We start from the raw sequence: 22,488 nt of genomic DNA on the forward strand, positions 1-22,488 counted from the left end.
CTTTTTATGTCTCTGTCTTTTTGCCAAGCAATAAAATCTTTCCTTCTTTTTTTCTGTGCGGTATAGACACCTGTCTCATGATGGTGTATAGTTGCAGTGTTGTTTAGGAAAATCTAAAGCATTTAAATTTGACTCCAAAGATGCCCTTAAGTTTTACAGTCACTCATTTATGTGGATTTTTTTTCATTTAAGGACTCTGATAAGGGATGACAGGATGGTCTTTGTAGCATTTCGAAACACTTGGCTGTAGTTCTTTTTGGCCTCTAAAGCTCAGAGACAGGGATAATTTATGAGAGCATGAGACAGATGAGAACACATTAAAAAAAACAACCAAAAAAACCTCTGCCTTTCTGTCCAGGGTTCAATGAAGATCTTCAGTTTCTGGTAGAAGGGAAGCTCTGATCATGTATCATAATGCCATTTTGCACATTTACCCTGTGGGAGTCTATTTTTCATGCCGTCTGAGTCATGATGGTTCACAAACAAGTCACTTCCAAAGCAAACTGCAATCAAGGAAAGAAAGCAGTTGATTGAAATCACAACAGCACATTTTTGATGAAATATGATGGGCAAGGAAGAGTGATTCATAAATTCATGCATTGCACTGTTAATTTTGGAAATGTCCTCAGACAAAGATGATGTCTCTGCATCAGAATGCAAAAGCCTGGATTCTCCTTTATATAACCTGAAGGAGAACAGTTCACATTTGAAAATGTCCCTATGTATATATTTGATTTTTTTCTGCTCATGTTACTCTTCTTTATACTGTGATGCAGGAAAATGGTTCAGGGTGCCTCGACACAGTGGGAGCCGTTGTGGTCGACCTGGAGGGGAATGTAGCTGCAGCGGTGTCCAGTGGAGGTCTGGCCATGAAACATCCCGGCAGGGTTGGACAGGTAGACAGGCGCTCATCTCCTTAATTCTCTGTCGATATATTTACCCACATAACAGCTTCCTTGAAAAATACAGTATTGAATCAGGCCTTTATTAACAATTAATTACCTGAAATTTAGAAAAAGAAGAAAAAGGTAATGCTCTCTCTATCAGGTCATTTTCTTGTCCTAATTTCTTGCAGTTTGTGAAACATGTCTTGCTAAGTTGCGTATTGCCTTTCTAGCGATGTTTTCAAAAGAAGCCAATCCAATTCAGGCATTCCAATGCAGCACCAATGTATTATCTTACATGAAGTGTATACCAACATTAAGTTTGTGTTGAATTATAATGATATGCTGCTGCGAATGACAGCAACTGAAAACTGTGTCTAAACTATCTGATTCTGATGTGGGCCATCTACAGACAGCATAAACCAAGTTGGAAAAAAACCTGAGCACAAGGCACCAAAGAGAGGAAGTGCTACTGAAAACAGTATGAATCAGTAGTATTTATAATAGCTCTGAATTATTGATTTTGTGTAGCATGAAGTTAGTGAAGAACCCATAGGGAATTATTACCCCTTTACAGCATACAGAAGTTTTTCACCTCTTTTAGCCCATTTTTTTGGTTTGAAAGCCCTGACATTCTGTATAATGCCATCCCACAGTTCATAAACCTGTTTTCTGCAGGGGTTCATTTTACCAAAAAAGCTATGATCGCATTCAGTGAGTTCAATCCTCATTGACCCTGTCCTCCATTAGACTGTCTCCGTCCTTACAACCAGCTGTCCGTCTGTCAGCAGCAGCTCCTAAGTAGCTGAGAAGACAGCAGCTAGACAAACTGTCTGCTCCAGGCTGACATGAATTTAGTGGACAAAATTGTTTAAATGTTAGTTTAATAGAATCAGCATTGCAGCAAATATCTTGACAACACATTAACCACTAACAATTTAGTAATGCGAAAATTTGCCAGGGCATTGTGTTTTGGAGCTTTCATGCTTTCTAGTGACCAAAAATGAATTCAGTCCAGCCTTAGAAAGTCTGAAAGCAGCAGATAAGAGTTATTAGTGAGCAGCTGTTGCCAGTGAAGCCCCAAAGCTTTCTTATTCCCTTCTTTTATTTCTACCGCTCCGTTAATCTGGCATTGCTGCCGTTTGATGTATTTAATAGAGCTAAACGTTCGCTTCTTAATAGTCTAAATGAATAAGACAGCCTACTATAGAAGAACTCGTTCTGATCATTCTCATGTCATGTGACCCATTTTTAGTATCAGTGCAAATAAAACATGTCTGTGCTGGAAGTCTTTTAATTTGAGGGAGCTACAGGAAGTTATGAGTCTGCATAAACAGCAGCTTAACCGGAAAAAAAAACAATTTAACAATGGGAACAGAATGAATGAATCAGTAGGATTTAATGCCTCGACCTCATTAACACTAAAAACCCAAAGCTCAGAGCTGTGGAGTCGTGACTATGGCATGTTGTTCAAGTGTAGTTAATGATGTGGAAAATGTAAATCAGGTTGAAATGACCTCCCCAGTGTTAGTTTTCAACTCCCAGATTCAGCCATGTGCATGCCTCACTCAAAGTGATAGTTTCAGAATTTCTTACATTTTCCATTACTTCCAGTACAGAATTGTTAAAACTAATACAACAGCAAAACTCCTTTGTATCTAAAATGTCCCGTTCCCCTCTCTTTTCTCAGGCTGCTCATTATGGATGTGGCTGCTGGGCTGAAAATGCCTGTAATATGAACCCTTACTCTACAGCAGTGAGTACCTCAGGTATACCACAGCACACTCTCTGCAACCTCATTCCCAGTTGTGTATATGTTTGTGTCTGTGTGCATGTGCGCGTGTGTAACTTTTCCCCTCACTGTTAATGTTTACCACAAGCCTCGCCTTTTGTTTTGGAGATCATATGAATCAGAAACGGATATTTGATGTGAGCCTCTTATTTAGCCTCTGTGAGTCAAGCCTCGAAAAGCCTGATAATACTTTCCGATGACCTCCGACCATTCCTGCTGAGTGACTCTCATCAGTCACTTCCTCGGCTGATTGAGTCATCATTCTCCACTCTCTTTTAGTCAGCTGCATGCCAGGTGCATTGCTGAGCTCTTTGGATTTGAAAATGACATTTGACGTGGGACACCTGCTGTAGACATGTAAGGGAGAACCACTGTAAGCGCAGCAGGAAGATGATACATTTACACCATTCAGGTGCATTCATCTATATTCAGATCATAACTGTGCTGGTCTAAACTAGTGGAATTATATCTGTCAGTCAGATGAGTTAGAATTTGATTATATGCAACCCTATTTGGGTCTATAAAAACATTTTCACAAATCCATGTATTTAAAATTTATTGTTAAAAATGAAGAATTATGCACAAATGCTATTAGTTAAATAAAGTAGTTTTGTTTAATATGTATTATTTATGTTTCCTGATCATTTAAAATAATTAAGCTTTAAGTACAACAGCACATGCAAAAGTAATCAAGCAGTGATACTACCAGGTTTTTATTTTGTGTGGGAGGTATACACAGTCATTACTTCTGCCAGTGTAAGGAGCCTTAAATGATTAGATCCAAATCTTAACTGAAAATATGATTTTCAAAGCTGTTAACTCCATGCAGATTTCACGGTATGTTCCCATTACCGGAATGCTCTTTTTTTTCTGCAGTAAATGCTAAACAAATTCTCTTCTTAGAAAAGACAGATCATAAAATGCCTCTGCTAACACAAAGTGAAAAGCACTGAACTTCTCTATTTTTTTCTTCGCTAAATGCACAAGTTCTGTTCACTTAGATTCAGCATCAGATATTATTTTTCAAAACTGCTTTAGCCAACAATTAAAATATCCATGTGTATATTAAGTGCAGTACACCTGGATCTAATGCACTCCCTTATTAATGTGGAGAGAGCCATGAAATGATTCATAGTTGTCACCTGTCACATGCTGCTTTTCCTTTCTCCTTTCTTTCTGCTGTTGTTTCTCATCATGCAGAGTTGGAAAGCTTAACAACTCCAGCTAGCGATCTTCTTGCATGGTCTCCATCGTGATGAGTAGGTCATCAAGGTTAACGGTTTGACAATCTGTTAAACCTTGTCAATACTTAGTCACCAGAAATCAGAACTATTTAGACAGCTCTTGTTACCGCAGATGCTGTCACATTTATCAAACATTTACACACACTTTTAGTCATTTATCAGGTACAAAAATGACCTAAAATGTATAGATTCACAACTACAGCAGAGACGCAGATTCTGAGGATATTTATTAATTTTTAACCCTGCTTTGGGATTTCAAATGTATTCACAAAATAGAGCCCCACATTATGTGAACAGTAAAGGAGGCCATAAGAGTAGCTAGTTTTATAATAAATAAAAAACAGAAATTGAATGGTGCTTAAAGACAGTGACATGGAGGACATGCTACAACCTTGGGTTGGATGATATAAATGACTTCATATAGGTGCAAAAAAAGTATTGCTCTTATGTTTTCAGCATGGATGTAGCAGACAATATTATAGAGGTATACCATGCAGGATGGGCGGTTACCCTTTGTAAACACGCTGCCAGCAAAAGTCAAAGTAAAAGCCAACCCCAGATTCACTCTCATTTGGTGTTTCGCCGGCCTCGACCTCAACCTGAGCGCATCCCAAATACAGAAAATATTTAAAAAGTAAGAAAATCCGAACAGAGGGCCAAGTCTCTGCAGAAAACTACATCATCACACTTCTACTGGATCATAAGTGATGATTTAGGGGAATAACTAATGTATTCATGTCTAATGTATTCAAAATTCCCACACAGTAAATCTTTAATGTTAATGCTACAATACCGGTCTCCAATTTCTGTTCACTATTGTGTCTGGTAATTTAAATGACTTACTTACAATGCAGAATAATTTTAACTGAAACATAATGCAAAGTAATGACAAATTGTGTCAGCTGATTGGATGGAAATCTTCTAACACCACTTGGAAGTAACCTGAATCCTTTAGAGTAAATTGCTGTTTTTTTAAGAGTAAATTTTTAATGCCTATGAGCACTGTACATGAAAATCCATTCACCACTATTATACTGAAAACCTCTGTCAGAACAGTCTCCAGAGGTAAAAGTGAATTACCTAAAAAGAACTACAACTAGAAAATATGAAGGGGTGAGTGAAAAACATATGCTTCTAAGTGATTTCACCAGACTGTCTGTCTGATGAAAATATACTGTTGGCAGCAAAAGCCTTGTGAGTTTGGTGATTTAAAATGCTTCAGCCTTTCCAAGTCTGCATGTAGAGAAACAATAGCAACCACCTCACTGCTTCTGGCTGTCCTCTGCTGACAGCACACACAGGAGCAGGGAGGGGATCTCCTGAGGCACTGTCTCTTTAGGGTTTAAACTAATACAGAGAGTCTATTGGACAAAGACATCCTTCCCTTTTAGGGCCAATCTGCCATTTCAAAAACAAGCTGCATTCTTCTTGAACATATTTACACAACGTATACAAGTGTGCTTTAGTGTTTGAAAAAAGGAGAGTGCATGCATCTTTTAGCTGAAAGCAACATTGCTGGCTGTGAGCTGTATGGTTTTGAATCCGAAGGTCGAGGGGCTATATTAGCCCACTTCTTTAAGATGTGTAGACGTCTGCGACATAGCTTCTGGGGAACATTAAAACCTTTTGATGTGGATCTGTAGCCTAATGCATGTCAGTGCAGACGAGCTGATTCGATCAGACAGGCTGAAGCTTGAGTCATATGTACTCGGAGCGTTCAGATAGCCGGCATTTTGCACCGCTAAAGCTTGTCTGAATATATTATAAGCAACAATGGGTGAGAAGTTTAGGTAAGCGTATCAGCAAAAACAGCTATAGTGAGCCGAAAACAACTTCTTGGACTTGGACTGGAATTATAAATACACTTCTTTTTAGATACCAAGTTTATTACTTTATCTACTGTTTTTGACATATCCTCAAAAGTGATTCATGATTTCAACTCTAACTTCATATCACACAGATGAAAGTTTGGTACAAAAGGTCTGTTGCCTGTAATCTGCAGCTTGAAAGTGATAAAATTGTCATTATAACTGATCTATCCTGTACTTATTACATTAAACAAGCAGTATAAGTATGCTATCTTAGTAATAGTCTACTGCTCACCATTTATCCCAGTAGATGAAGTATAGATGTTTGCTCTATATGTATTTCCACCTCATCCTGTCTTTCTTCATTGTGGCTTTGCCTTTGATGTTACTTAAAAAAAAGAAAAAAAAAAAGCTTTCCGTATGGGTATGGAGAACATAATGTGTGTTCCAGTACGACACCTGTTTTTAATTTCCTAACATGAAAGGCATTCCCATCAAAAGAAACAGAAAAACAATCATTTTCATTCTGACTCAAGGAGCACGGTCTTCACCCTATATGTCACTCTTTCTTCCCCTCACCTCACCACCCCCTCCATTCTCGTCTGTGTTGTAATATGCGGCTTATGTGGCTCTTTGTTTTATATGTGTTGACTGCTTCGTCTGGCCTTCACTTTGCTGTGGCCCGAGAGAGAACAGCTCACGAACTTCACTGCTTGCTCTGTTGGCTGTCACATACAGCGTCTCCGAGTGTTGGCCTCTTTTTTTCTACATTTCTCTTCTGTTGGGTTGCTTTAGTCTGGGCGTCAAGCTGCAGTTTCAATTGAAATGTATTTGTGCTGCCATAATATCGAGATCCCCATGGGACAGAGTGGTTTACGGTAAACACAGTACAAAAAAGGCACAGTACCTGGCCAATCTGACAGTCTGCTCTCGTTAAAAAAGAACTTCAAATCGCTCCAGGCATCTGGTCTCCACAGTTACCGACCTGAATTCGGTTTTGTTGTAGTTACCTGATATTTTATGAGGCTTTCATTTGTGTTTACAGAAACAACAATGCTATATTCTTCAGTCTTTATGGGGTTTCACAGGAGCCTTTGCCAGATGTGTTTTGTTTTCACTTTCACATTTCTTGTCTTTTTCCCGACTGCAGTCAGACTCCATGATTGAGAAATATCATATTGCAATCATGCAGCTTGCATTTAATATCTGTCTTTTCTGTAACAACAACAAGCTTTGCTTTCAGTGTTAGTCGTTTAGGCAGTACATATTATCTAAGATATATAAAAAGACACCTGCTATTTTTTGACTTGGGAGTATTAGAGGGTAAGGAAAGGCAGGCTGACTATGGTTTTTATGGTTCCTGGTTTGCTGAAACACAAAAGTTTTCCCCCTGGACTTTTCTATACACCATTTGCATAACTGAGGAGTTTAAGACAATTTGAGCTGCTAATTGGTGCCAACTGGAGAGCAGTGTGCAGGCACTTTGATTTTATTTATCACTTAGGTTTTATTTGAATGATTAGGTGGACACATATGAAAGTGGGGCTCCCAACAGAAAATTTTCAGCATCTAGCACTTAATTTTCAGCGTTTTGTTGTGAATTTTTATGCACCAAGTTGTTCATTTTCTGCATCAATTTATGGTGTAAATATTTCTAATTTTTTTCAAAATTCTACTTTAATGTTCTTATCGAGGAGGACAAATGCATATGTTGTCCATCTATACATATGTCTACCTACAACTGTTTCATGCGCTGCTCTCCTCTGTTAGTCAGTGGTCTAATGAAAACGCTGTAATAGAATAATCTTCTTGTTTACCCTCCACATTTAAACGAGTAATATTTTTTGTGCTCGGCCATTTAAGCCTAACTGGGAAAATGATGTTACAAAGTACATATTTTTGGCAAGATGGAAATTAAAAACCGATAAACCTCAAGTGTATGCATAAATGTGTTATGGTGATACATGCAAGTATGCACATACTGCAGTTACAGTGAGCCAGCTCAAGCTCAAAGTTTACAGAAGTGGAATTAATACTGGATGGTTGCTGTTTCAAATTCCTAGACCAGCTGGGAATCCGTGCAGGGAAATCTGAAACACAAACCCTCCCTCAGCAATTACTGTCAGAGTGCCCTTGAGCAAAGCAGCTGTACTTGGCAGCCTATAGGTGCTGTCGTCATATATACCTTAATTAATTAAGCTTAAAGTAATCGCACTGATGAGAACTTTCTAAAACCACTGCAGCAGCACAAAATCTTTTGTGCAAAGTGATAACTAAGAATTCATTTTGCAATACTTCTCATTATGTACCTTAATAACCAGATATAATGGGAAAATGTGATCTTTCTGACAAGTTTTGAATATTAAAACACAGTATTATAAATAGTAATAAGGAAGTGCTCATACATATTGATCTCTTCAAAATTCACTTAAACCTCAAGATGTAAATTATCAGAGTGTGATTAGTACCATACGCAGCTAATGTTTTAAAAGTCAGATTTTTTTAATATGCCTTGGATTCTTTGACGTAAGTGGTTTTTTGTTCTACATGTGCTACAACTCTTACAAAGTGAACTCACTGGAGACCTTGTGCAATTGCGATTGAAGGCACGCATGCTTGCAACAAAGAAATGAGTTAATGCAAGTCAATGATACACGCTCAGCTGTGTCTGTGTGTTTTTTCGCCAGGCTGTGGAGAGCATCTGATTCGCACCATGCTGGCACGAGAATGCTCTGCTGCCATGCAGTCTGAAGATGCCCACCAAGCACTGCTGGAGGCTATGCAAAACAAGTTCATCAGTGAGTCACCCACATGCAGCCCCACTGCTTTCTGTACATACAGATTTGATGGCCAAGAAGGTGTTTGTGAGAAAACAAAATAATGCACAGGAGGATAAATCTAACAAACAGATGTTGCATAACATGAGAAATGAGCTAACAATTGGAAACATTGGCACTAATAGAATCAAAGGAGACGGCTTTTGATTTATGGATCGTTTTCACTGTTTAAACACTTCAAATGTTCCACGCATCATAGCTGACAGCCGTGGATAATTTTGGAAGGCACAATTTTTTTTGTTGAAAGTTCATGTGAGGATGTAATTTTTTGTTGCCATATTCTCAGAAGTGGTCACTTTTACAAAGTCTTGTTAACTTGTGTTTGCTGTGCCTGTGAATGACCACTGGGATAGCTCAGAGAAGACAGAGCAGAGGAAGAAAGGACATGTGGAAACATGTAGCGGTTTCTGCCTTGTTTCGGCCTCCTTTAGAAGTCCTTCCCAGTTTGGCTTTGTCGTGGACATCTGTAACACCGAGACGTTTGGACGGGCTGGATGAAGTCAATTTGAAGTTAATTCTTCTGCTCTTTCCTTTCAAGATGCACATGAAGTCAGACAAGCTTCGTAAATCCTGCTTTAGCAAGAGCAATGATGACAGTGTCTGTGATGTGGAGGCCTCTCATTCAGCTTCCATGACACATTAGTCAGGTTCTCTAAATAGAAAATCTTTAATGACAACACCATCAGTATTTTTAGATCCTTTTGAGTAATACACTTAAAAATAGTAAAATCACAGTTATTTATTCCGCTTTTATTGTTATGGATAAAATAATGGTGAACATCAAAGCAATAATTGAACCGCTCTCATGTTCACAACATGCAGAGATGTCAGATATTATGTAATGTGTAACATAAAATTAAATTAAGAGCCTTTTTTTTAAAAAAAAAAAAACAAATACCAGGATTTTGTGTGAATAGTGTCCAAGCTGCACTCAAAAGTGTTTTATAGAGTGAACAGAACATTACGACATGAAACCAAATCGGTGTGAAATGCAACAAAAAAACGTAGGCATGCAGACACAAAAATATTTTCATCAAATACATCAGTTGGCCCTGTTGTTTTTTTCTTGTTGCTGTGTAGAGACATTTCAACATGTTGGAGCTGTTTTGAGTTTGTTTTTTTCCAAACTCCTTTTTTCTTTTATTGCTGCTCACTAATCAGCCAATTCAAGTTTTTTTTGTGTACACAACACCTCATTCAAGGCTTTTTTTGAAGTTTAGTTAGAGAGCAAGAGAATTTCTCAGTCCACACAATTATTATTATTTCTTTTTTGGTAAGTGAGCTTTTTAATGCGGCTGGGTGTTTTTCTTTGAATAATGGGTCATTAACCTATTATGTGCTGAAAACCTGCCCACACAAATGGAGTAAAATATATTTTTTATTGAACAGTCTGCTAAATGAAATAAATACATCCGAATAATTGCTTTCAGTTGTTTAACTTGGCCAGGAAGGCAAACAACTTGGATTTTTTTCTCATAGATCACCTTAAATCTATTAAGAGGCTGTGTTTTGTCTGGTTTTCTCGTGTGCTATCCTTGGTTCGATGTGTTAGGGTGGAGAACTATAAGTATACAGAAGACTCTGTTGACTGAGGAGAAACTTTTTTTTTTACCATGTTTACACCTAGTTAAGCCATCTCAAGTGTGGTGTTTTCTTTGTGTGTACAGGCTCACCCTTTCTGGCCAGTGAAGATCGTGTTTTGGGTGGAGTAATTGTCTTGCGCTGCTGCAGATGTGTCGAAGCTCAACCATCTCAAAATATTCAGGGTATACTGGGTAAGACATCAATTGTTTGAAGAATAATTGCACTCAAACACCCATGCCGCAGCTTATGGTAGGCAGAGATTTTGGCTGTTAATATTTAAAAATCCATCATCAGATAAGCGGGAGGAGGGTGGGAGGAGGCTCTGTAGCTTTCCTGGCGGGTGGTCTGTGTTTTAACTTGCACAATCAGGCTCTGGTTTCACACCCTTCATCTCCGATTGAAACACAGACCTCCCACTATGGAATCAACTACTCTATGCTTACGTGGAGGCCTTCTGAATACTTCCCAGTTTGGCTGATTGTATTGGCCGATCTGGTTTCTCTACCTGGAACTGCTGATCTTTCCTTTTGTAAAACTACCATCATTAAATTTAACTTAATTAGAGGGCTGTCCAAAGTTGAGGCCACATGATTTACCGCTGGGTTTGATTGTTGCCCTTTGCCCTTTGTGGTAATTTTAACATGATGTATGAATAATAAATAATGCAATTCTCCAGAGAGTACCACTTATTCAGTGATGTACAGGCCCTGTTTGATGCTGTTTATGGAGCGTAGCCCTCTTGCACAGTGTGGAGTACCTCAGTTTGCTGTGAACGGCAAAAGGCTTTGTGTTGATTTACAAGAATAAACAGAATGTCAACCACATCCTTTGGGTGCTGTAATTTCGACTCCAACTCACAAGTTCTACCTTCCTCTGCAGCTCTGTTCGAACTGCAAGTCAAATATATTCACAATAATAGGCACGCTCAGACTTTACCGCAGTTTGGCATGCTGAGTCACCTGCCAAACTTTTTCCTCCGGCAGATGGAAAAACTCTTGATTTCTGTTCATTTTGTGAAACTGAACTTCAGTAACGGTCTGTTCTCTCCCCATGCCCTCGCTCTGTCCCCAAGCTCTTTATATTCATATAATTACATTTATTAATGTATTTATATTATTAATTTTCTCATGTTCACTTCGTAATTCATCTTTTGTTATCTGTGTGTTTCTGCAGTGGAGTTCCTTTGGAGTCACACCACAGAGAGCATGTGTGTTGGCTACATGTCTGCCCAAGATAGCAAAGCAAAGGTGAGCTTCCCAATTAGCTTGACAAGCAGAATGTATTGCAGTCAGTTTCAAATACATTTGGGTTATATATAAATAATATACCCATCCTTACCTCATTAGCAAAACCTTAAGACAGCGCAGGCGTGAGTGCTGGCTCATATTATAGATTTCATAAAATGTACTGTATGATACATATACATCACTGGTCAGTGCCAGGGGCTATAAATTGAATCTGCTCATTTTTGTTATTTATGGGCACTAGTTTGTCTCCCTTTGTGACTTGAACTTAGAACCATAGATTTAACTTTTATGAAGACTGCTTTACATAATTTAAATTAGAATTCTGAATGCACCAAATGAGCTGTCTTTTAGCCTGACTCTTATCTATTGTTTGACCATTTCTCCTGATAAAATCACTCTATATTTTTGTATTATTAAGGTGTGTTATATATCATTCAGCTTGCCTTTCTTGGCCACTATCAAAACTGTGACTGACTCAATATGGATTTGATATGTGAATTGGGAATATATTAGCTATCATTTTTGTATTTGTACTGCGATTCAGAGACTGCTGAGCATAATATCATGTGGTTGTTTTCACCTCGGCACTCAACAAATCTCAGAGGCAGCCATTCAGATCCCACAAAACAGGAGCACTAACATACCTTTTATTCATGTGTACATCTGACACGTACCTAACATGTTGCATGTTGAACACATAAAAATCCCCAAAAGATATATTTAAAGCTAGAATGTGGAATTTTTACACATGAATCAATGTCTGTTATATTCAAGCCCTTGCCATCGCCACCAGGTAAAGCTCTCTGCATTTCTCAGTGTACCGGATTTCTGGTATCTATGGTGACTGTCCCATGATGGCACTCCGGAAGTGATGCTTTTTTGACGTCAACCAGCCAAAACAAAAGGGGGCAGGAAGGGGAAGGAGACCTTAGCGACAGAGCAGCATGAACAACAAGAGTATAGTGGAAGCTATGGATGGATGAATCTTAAAACGTGTCTGAGAAAAGTTTCTGGAAAGGGTGCTTCAGATAAAAGGGAAACTTGGCGTTCCTTCCCTGTTCCCTTATTTGCACGGACACGCCGACCTCCCCCCTGCAGTGAGCTCACCTGCAGGCATATATCATAAACAGTAATAATTACCAGAGGAGTGCAGAACAAAAGTTCCAAACTGCATGTCTAAAACTTCGTTTTTGGTAGTTGTTAATTCAACTTGGTGCTAAACGTAGTCGTTGCTAATATGTTGTGCCTGATGGGAATTTGGCTTACAACATATAGCTGTCTGTGTCCTGTCTCTTCACCTGCAGGCTGGACTGAGTTTTTCCGTCTGTTTTCCTTCACACTGTAATGTCAAAAGTCCTGAGAAACTGCAGGCCCCCTTCTGCTAACCCCACTGTTAACTTTGAGATTTGTATGTACAGTAGAGACAGGTTCATGATATGTCCACCAGATCCCACTCCTCATTCCCAACCCGTTACATAATCCCGCAGCGTCACCCTCCTGCAAACGCTGAAGGTTTTGGTGTCACTGGAGGCCACAACTGAGCCAAACTTCAGGTCCCCGTGGTCTGAGTCAGGAATTTTGCTCCTGCACCACCTGTGCTTGCCGTCTTCGTTGGTATGTAGTCTGCTGGTGACCTTAGCTTTTGGATTGTGCAACTAAAATTTTTTGCAGAGCTCTTTTAAGTAGCCTTCATCTCTGGTCTCATGGCTCTTAATGGAGTCTCAGCTCAGACTGATTTGTTTGGCTAATGTATCTCTGTCACTCTGTATAAAGGGGGGGCACTGTTGTTAAAGCCTCGGTCAGATTTCAAAGTGTTTGTCCTTGGTGCCGCCTCCCCGCCCCCTCACACGTCCTTTCCTCCTTCTCTCGCCACTCCCCCTCTCTGGCTCTACCTGGTCCTGAAGTACCATAAAATTTACTGAAAGTCATGCACCACTGGGGATATCAGTATCAATCTGCATATTTGTCAGATGCGCTCTGTGTATTGAGCTCTGTGATGGAATGTGAGCATGCGAGCTCCCCTTTCACGCCGGTGCCAACGTAAAGAGGTGAGCACAGCACAGTGAACAGTGTACTGCTAGCAGAGCATATTGTGGCATTTGTAGGCTGCAAACAAAAATAATTTGCAGATGTAGGTGTAAAGGATCAAATTTAACATCCTGTGACCGGTGAAGCAGAAGCAATAGATAATAGAGGAGAATTTCGTTGCCAGTTTTTGTCACAGTGGCTCAAGCTGCTTTGTCCACAGACTCTGAAACATAGAAGCTGAGCAGCACTCTTTAACACTTACAGGCTATCTCTTAAAACTGCAGATAAGTGTCTGGTCTGAGCCCCAAAAAAGAGCTTTTTTTTCTTTTTGCATTTTAAGAAATTATATGACATAGAAACACTGGAGTTACTGATCACAATAGCAAAGAAAAAAGAAAAAAACAGTTAAAAAATACAGAAAATTCAAAATCAAAACAGAACATGTGATATAAAAATAAGTAAATAATAATAGCAGTAACTGATACATATATGTAAGGTCAAATGAAAATTTAACTGGTTACACAGCTTTCAATTCATAAGATATAATTTACTAATGATTAGTCAATTGGAGTCAGAGGATACATTTGATCAGCACAATGGGTGCCAAAAACATGCATACACACATAAAGACACATGTTAACAAGTGTGTGTGTCCATGTGCATACACAAAGACATCAGTACATGTATCTTAGTTATAATATCTGACGAGAGTCATTGAAATTATTGTGTGATGTATATGTCATACATTTTCTCCATATTTCTATGGACCTGGTTTCTAATTCTCGTTATTTTTTCCATTGCATACATTTTATTTACAAAATCACTCCATTGAGAATTAATTGAGTTGTCATTTTTTAACCAATTCCTTGTAATTTGTTTAATTATTGCTGCCCTTATGATTAGGAACGCATAGCATCTTTCTTCTTGATCTCTTCTGGTACTTTCCCAAGTAGTTGTATAAATGTTTTTTTTATTTAGCGAAATACCAAAAGCATGAAACACCTGTAAAATCTGTTGTTGTGAACCAGCTGTCCAGCTTCACTTCATTAATATATACATGTAGAATATTCTTTATGAAATTGTGCTCAGTGGGGGCACATCCAGGAATATCATCTGTCAGTTGCGGTTTCTGGATCTCATGGGAAATGGTATCCACTTCCTCTCGACGGGGCTTTGGTGACACAGTGATATTGGAGAGTGCAGCCGAGAGCACAGCTGCTCCACCAAACCTCACACTGCTCTATGAAGCTCCCATGTGCCTTCGTGGCTCTCACCGTCAGCATACCAGAGAATCTGGCCATTCTGTCCTTCATGTCTCCAAATTGGGTCCAAAACAAGATTTTACTCATCACAGCTGGGCTCAGATTTGGCCCCTACCTACTGCCAACATATTATCCATTGAGGGGATTCCATAGGAGAGCATCTGTTTTCTCTCGAATAAGGCTCAAAAAGCCAGAGATGGAAACCTTAATGAGACCAGGCTCCAGTCATGTCTATCTGTTAATCGGCGTATGAGCCATAGAGGCCTAGGCGGTGACACCTGCATGTCCATGGCCTTGATGGCAGACATCAAAATTGTTGAGGCAAAGTAGAAAAGAATGGCAGAAGTAGTGCTTGATGCAAATTTCAGTTGAGATAAGTCCTCCTGAAATGTCAGTCTTTGCCATCTTGCAGTTTTGCACTGCAGATTGGGGCTGATGCTGGTGCATCTTGATGCTAAAAATTAGTGTTCCCATAGGTTGCCTAAATCAATGGTCCAGCCACTGTATCCAGATTTCTCCTTAGTCATCAGTTTAAAGTTCGCACACAAAAGACCAAATATTCAATTTTATATGACAAAATATAAATAACATGTGGAAATACACCACTGGGCTTGGACTTGGACACATGCCTTTCAAACCCAGGGGTTAAAAAAAAAAGTGATTTAAAAAACAACAAAAAAGGTGATTATTTTTTTCTTTAAAACTTTTTGGCGTTTTCTTTCTTTATGTTTTTTTCGTTTCCTTAAATGTTTTTTTTTTTCCAGACAGTTTTTCGCAAAGGTGATATTTTCGCAAGTCATGGTCCATTGAGAATGGACCTGGCACTTTTTGACCACAACCCACCAGTTTGGAACCACTGGCCTAAATATCTAATTCCATTTTAGGCACATACAAATTTTCAGTACACTGAGGTGCAGAGATTGCATAAAGTGCCAGAGCCGTCCACAGCATCAGCTGCTGTGCTACTAACATTCCTCCCATTTCTATTAGCATCCCACTGGGCGTTTCTAACCAGCCAGGGTCCATCTTCCACCGCTTTCTGTGATAAGAACATGAAAGGGCTGATACACAGTAGCAGGAGTATTTAGGACAGAGGTCAGACTGAATTTTTCTTGTAAGTCTACTTCTCTTTCACAGCGTTTTAATTCTAGGATTTGGCTGTACATATATTTTCTGACAAACGAAGCATGCTAGAGCTCAGTCTATAAATTCTAAAATGAGCTGGACATCAGAGCAGTTTCTCAGACACTCTACTGGCACTTCCTCTGAGGTTTTTCTTACATTTCAATCAGATGTTGTTTTGAGGAAAGTTGAGTCCTAATCCTTTTGACACTGCACTGTAAAAAAAAAAAAGCTATAAAGTTCTGCAGAGGGAGAGCATCTGGTTTTATTCAAACGCTCACCTGTGTTTTCACTGGACAGGACATCAGAACATTGAGCCATGTTTTACAGAGCTGCACAAAGCTGCAAGGGCAGGCCAGTGGCGGCGCTTCTGAAACAGTTAGACTATTGTTTTATTGTTTGTCATGATTGGGCAGATGAAAGAGATGTGTAGGATCCACAGCACCACCACCATGGCTCACTTCCCTCCTCCTGGACATCATTACCACTATAAAGCTTTTGCTGCTCAAATAGTGTAAGGCCAGAGAAAATCAAATGGCATGCAATTCAGCCCTCCTGGTTATTGTCTGCTTTGTATATCACACACAACAAATGTCTTTTATTATGGTACATTTTGTTTTTACTATCCATCTCATGTGGAGAATAAATAGCTTATGATTGTTTTTTTTATTTCAAAACACAAGAATGTGAAAAACCACAACAGAAAAACAGCGGCACAGTCATAGAGCTAAATTTATCCTTTGGCCTACGCTGTGGTGTTAATGTGCGGCTTCTCTAGCTCCTAAACACATTCATATCACCGAAGAATGTTGTTTTTCTCTGTCAGATACAATGGAGCTGTGTTTTTCAAATTATATTTTAACTCAGCTGTAGTTCTGTCATGTGTTCTCTTCAGTCACTGGGTATCAAGCTGACAACAGGCTCACTGTACATTTGCAAGTAAACTTTTTTTTCACAACTATCGTATAATTCAGCAGTTCTTTGCTCCACCTTGAAACCCACTGACTTTATTATACGTTTATTCTGATTATGTAAACATAGATTCCAACACAAGAATTTGTTAAATGAGAAATTTAGAGTTATGTTTCAGTACATTATGAAGACACTGTTGAGATGGACATCAAACCCCCAAACAGACAATCTTAAATTTTCAGTGAAATTCAGTGTAAATCTGTACCCTATTAGTGACAACATGTTTGGCCACCAGCTCCTATTGAAATGGCCAAAAAGTTGCCTTTTAAGTAACAGCCCATTCATTAGGACCAGTATAACAACAAGGTGTCAGTCGAAGTACTTTGGTCCTGTACAATGTTATATTGCTATAGTCATTTTCTGAATCACCATAAGATTAAAGGGATACTTCATTGGTTTCCAGCCAGCATTGTATAATAACAATGTGGGAAGTATGTGTAAGGGAAATTGGGTAAACTTCCATCCATCTTACAGGTGCCCAGATCTCCCTGCTCATCTCTCAACTTAAATCTGCTGCATGATGCAAAATGCAGATTTTACTGACTCTTGGGCTGTTGCTCCAACTACAGATTGTACTTACACATTTTTGTATGCCCGTCACTACGGACTCAAAGAGAATAGAAGCAGATTGAGAGAAAAAGAAACTTAGGTAGTGCTTGGCAAATATAATCCAAGGTACTGCTACTGTATTGCCTATTTCTCACTACAAAAATGCCCTCAGAAACATACTTTAGTGCACTGTTTGGCTGTAATATGAGAGTTTGTGAACAGGAAGCGGGTGCCATACTGTTTCCAGTATTGTAAAAGCATAGACTGAACATGCTATGTTGTAAAAGCATAGACTGAACAAACTGAGACCAAATGGTAAAACTAAGCAGCGCTGATCAATCAAGATTCTGTTACTGTGCTGGCTGTTTCTGGCCTCAAATGTTTGAACACGTTTTAACTTACCGCTCAACTGTAATCTGAGATCATTTGGTACCAGCTGGCCGCCATATTGTTTCCAGACAGAAAACTTTTACACACCAGCGGGAGTGTTTTAATAGGCCAAGTGCTGCACAGCACATGCTATTAAATGTGGGTTTTCGACATCTTTGTGTGTGCAAAAATTAATTCTACAGCTCTTTTTCTTCATTTACTTTAGTCATATTGGACCAATTTCTGTCTTTTTACTCCAAAGACAGCCCAGTTTTATGAAAAGACCATCTTTCCAGGGGTGAAAAACTTCCTAAAAGTGCTGCAGATTAAAAATCCAAATACAAAACCAGAGATCTTTTAAGTTGGCACAACATAGATGCAAAAACTGTGAATGTGAATAAGCAATTTAGTGTTTACACTTAAGGCTGTAGCATTATTTGCTTGATGCTGACCAGATTTGATGTCACAGAAGTGTAAAAACATCTGCTTTGTGACCTCCGGGCCCAAAGCACTACTCACCTCACTACTGTGCCCCTGTAACTTGGACTTCTGAACGAGTGCAGCAGCTTGTGAAAGGCACGCGATGCTCTGAGCACTGCGGTGGTGTAATGACTCACTTGTTTGGTTTAGTAAGCCTTTTACTCTTCCTGCTTACTCACTCAAGTTGTCCATTCTGTCAGATGGAAATAAAAATTAAGGTCCTAACATATGCCGCAAGGTTGCGTGTTGGGGTGAGGGTTAGGGCACATTGGTGTCATTGTCAGACACAGTTTCCTGCAAAATATATGAAGTCATACTGCTCGGCACTAACTGTGCCCAGTAGTGTATTTTCAGCTGTGTATTCAATGTGGTTGGAATTTAAAATCGCAAATCTCTTTCCCTCTGACACGCAAACATCAAAAGCAAAACATTTAACATGTCACCATTAGTTGATTATGTCTCAGCTATGGACCTTCAGTCAAAACAGTTTAAACAAGGCCTTTCTTTAACCTCATCTTTAGAAGATGAAGGGAAGAGGATGAACCCAGAAAGGGGCACTGGAGGCATAATAGCCCCTGAGAGTGTTGCCATGTGTGCATGGCCTTGTCTGGTTGTTGTCCCATTGTAGTGACAGTTGCCCTCGGGGTGCCAGGGGCCACAGTCCAAGCCTGCACAAAAGGAACGCCAGTAGAGATGAAGGCTCCTGTGACTGGAAGAGTGATGTCAGGCCAATTCAGTGGCCTGGTCAATAAGTGGATGGACTTTTCCCCCAAGGCTGGAGCCAGTGTGGAGAGAAAGAGGAAGGAGGATGACAGCCATTATTGGCAGAGGGAGAGTCAGTCACCTTTGATCCCCTCAGTTGAAGAATCACTCTGGTCTTCACAGCTGTGTTTGCCCCGTTCCTCCTCCTCTTACTCCTCTCTGTGTCTGCTCAAACACAAAACACTAGCAGTCTGTTCACTTTATCCTCTCACTCTGTCTCTATAAATACTCGCTTGGCATCTTTGGACTTTGGGGGTACATGCTCGTGATGCAGCAGCAGCAGTCCTATGTGTGTTCTGGAACAAGGATATTGCTGTGTAGTAGTTACTGTCCATATCTTTGATATTAGTCATATAATATTTCAATTGTTTTAACGCTATATCCACTTACCAAGCAAGTAGTTAAAACTTTCTGTGTTTGTGGAGCTGTGCATTGTCAGATGCAGTGGCTCTTGGTTTTGTCTCGCAATTAGTCCATGGTCTTTGAGTCTCTGAGTGGGGTCCAGGAGAAAAGACTCCATCCTACTTCCGGGGAAACTTCACTGTTGTCAGAGCCTGAACAGTAGTTTATTTCTGGGGTTTTTCTGTTCTGGTTTGAAAATAAGGTTGATCACAATCGCGCTTGGTTCTAGAACACCTTTGACCAGTTATTAATGGCTGACACAGTCGTTGCAGTTGCACTGTCAGATATCCCTTGGGTGTAAGTTAGTAAGTTAAGCTGCAAAAATGAAGGAATAGACTCATCTGGTGCATCATACAGGAAAGGAATCTTTTGGCCACGGTTATGCCGTTAACTCTCAGCTTTGCTCTATTTGCACTGTTATTGATATATTCTGTTTATGTCACATTTTCTATGCATCTAGTAGGAGAGAAACGGGCTGTACACATGCTGTGTCTTTAACAGCTTCTCTTGTGTGCACTCTGTGCCAGCTTTCATGAGCGCAGAGGCAGGTTTTGTCTGAGGTTGCTAAGTGACCATAAACAGCACCATATCATAGCCTTCTTACCAGAAATCCAGAGTGCAGAGCTGATCTTCTTCCAGGTGTTTCTTAAGTTTGTATTGGACCTAAAATAGAGTCTGTGGGAGAGGTGGTCAGGTTATCCCTGCATTAAATGACTCTGTTTATGTCAGGGTGCAGCCATTACCCCCCCTGAAAAAAAGGTGCTCTGGAGTCTGTGAGTAGGTCTCCATGCTATGTAGCGAGATGAGCCTCCTGCACCCTGAATGCTGTCAAAACTTTTATTTCTTAATTGCCAATGCAGCCTCCATCATTTTTGACCAGGAAAGAGGCTTTTCTTCTCAAAAAATCTGGTTCATAATTTCACAGTCTATTTTTTATTTACAAATTACAGGCATGGTTGAAGGTAGAAGGTAGAAAGTAGATTAATTGGTCATTTTTTAAAACAAAGTTTAAAAAACAAAATTACATTTATCCTTGATCCTGCTAGGATCACAGACAGCCTCTGCAATTATGACAAATTACTAGAAGCTCCCAGGTAATACTAGTCCCGTGTGAATAGGGCCTGTGGCTGTGTAGGGTATATTAGAACTACAACAAAACTGCCACAGCCTTCATTTCAATGAAAACACTACAGTATTTTGGCACCATCAGGGTCCAATGCAGAACCTGTAGCAAAAAAAAAGTAGAGTTTAGTTTGTAGAGTTTAGTAAAAAAGCTGCTCTACTTCAGCTGCAATCTAACACAAAGTCACTGTTGTTATTGTGATAACTTTCGAGAGTTCCAAAATCCTTCTCATAAATCTTATGGATGTATTCCTCAAACTAGACTGAGCATTTTCCTTTTCCCTTTCTAGTCTTTCCTCTGTTTGTATATCTTTTCCTTTGCGATGTTTTCAGCGTGTGTGTGTGTGTGTGTGTGTGTGTGTGTCTGTGTGTGTCTGTGTCTGTGTGTCTGTGTGTCTTCTTTTGTCACCTGCAGACACACATATCCAGATTACCACCCGGGACCGTTCCTGGACAGTGCTTGGCCATCGAAGGCGGTGTGTGTCGACTGATGAGCATAATGGAGTGAGCTGCATTCGCCCTCCTTATGGGCTTTTCAGCAATACTCCAAACCCTTCTACCACAACCACACACGCGTACACACGGCCCTCACCTACCCGCCGCCTTTGTGATGCCAGAAGTAATAAGCTTTAGCTGTTTTAACAGGTGCCCAGGAAGGAGGGAGGGGTGTTAGCTTCTACTTAGTGCACTTACAGAACTTCCCTTTTGCTGCCTCCAGCATGTACTCTATGCCCCCCCAAAATCTCCAGTGTCACCTGGATTAGACTTGATGCACCATTGCCTTGATGCACCATTTTTCCTTGTTACTCTTTTCCTTTCCTACTCTTTTTTTCCTTTTGTATATAAGCTATGATTTAGGGAAACAGGGTGGATGTTCATGTTGTTTTGTACCGCTGGACAGATGTGACTATTTTCAGATGTTTAGGAATTTCAAATGCAAGACCTTATTTTGTTCTTAAACTACTTTTCAAGTTTAAAAAAGATGTCAAATTTGCACCTTGTGGATTGCCTGCTCCTCCAGATAATTGTTATGAGTGAAGCATTTACAGCTGTGAGTCAAAAAAGCAATGCTAACACATACGAATCAACTTCCATGTACTCGTACACACATATTATTAATCCTGCAGCATCATGTATAATGTAGCATAATGTGCATCTTAGCTCATGATGAATTTTTCTATTTCAGCCATAGAATGCTTTGCTTTAATTGTTTTACAATGTGAATACATAGCTATTGCATGTGCAAAATCTACAGTAAGCCACTTTGTGTTCTGCGACAGGTGTAGAGTTGATGAAGAAGCAGGAAGCTATGCACTTCCAGAGTGATGCTGATACATATATAAAGTGCTCAGGTAGCAGCATTTGACCCCATCGCCAAACGTGACTGTTAGTCATCATTCAAAAATGACAATTTATATTTGTATAGTCACATTGACAGAGACATGTATTTTCTTGCTATTAAAAAGGACCGCTATAAACTAATTTATGTATTAAGCCCGTGAATTGGTGCTGTTGAGAAATGTACTTGAAAGAAGTAAGGGCCTAAATTTTTTGTTGGGATAATCAATTCCTCTGGTTTTGCTGTTTCTCTCAGTAACAACTAAGAATGCCAGTCTCAACAAAACCATAATAGAGCTTGTTTATTCTTTACTTGAGAATGCAAGTTATATAAAACGGTATAAGCTATGGAAATGTTAATATGTGCACAGCTCTCTACAGTGCTCAAAAAGTAAATAAAATCTATGTTGCTACAATTCTGTATCATCTTTAGTCTTTTAAACCCTCTGATGTGAGACATGGGTTACGTTCACTTTACAGGACTCAGTGCTCAGTTCAGATGGTTTTCCCAGATATGATCATTCTGCCAAGACTGCTCACATTCATATTTGAAGTGACCTGCGTATATCTGACATCACTGTGAACAGATCTCTGTCCTTAAATGCCCCACATACGCAAATTAGAACAACAAAAGTATCACGTTAAAAACACGCACTTGGGGGGAAATGACTGACGTACCCAGGAAG

At 39.6% G+C, this 22,488-nt stretch overlaps 1 protein-coding gene across 2 annotated transcripts in view; it reads left to right on the forward strand.

Moving 5' to 3' along the window:
- tasp1 (taspase, threonine aspartase, 1) overlaps positions 1-22,218 on the forward strand; it is a 31,624-nt gene extending 9,406 nt beyond the window's left edge. For both annotated transcript variants that reach the window (XM_042502486.2, XM_042502487.2), the window contains exons 9-14: positions 777-896; positions 2,575-2,653; positions 8,416-8,526; positions 10,233-10,340; positions 11,323-11,396; positions 20,880-22,218. In XM_042502486.2, coding sequence (XP_042358420.1) covers positions 777-896; positions 2,575-2,653; positions 8,416-8,526; positions 10,233-10,340; positions 11,323-11,396; positions 20,880-20,972 — 585 coding nt within the window. In that variant the 3' untranslated portion in view covers positions 20,973-22,218. The remainder of the gene's footprint in view (positions 1-776; positions 897-2,574; positions 2,654-8,415; positions 8,527-10,232; positions 10,341-11,322; positions 11,397-20,879) is intronic.
- Positions 22,219-22,488: the final 270 nt, after the last annotated feature.

The sequence above is a fragment of the Plectropomus leopardus genome, chromosome 13 (assembly GCF_026936395.1).
Source record: "Plectropomus leopardus strain MGB_pleo_1.0 chromosome 13, ASM2693639v1, whole genome shotgun sequence".
NCBI classification, from domain to species: domain Eukaryota; kingdom Metazoa; phylum Chordata; class Actinopteri; order Perciformes; family Serranidae; genus Plectropomus; species Plectropomus leopardus.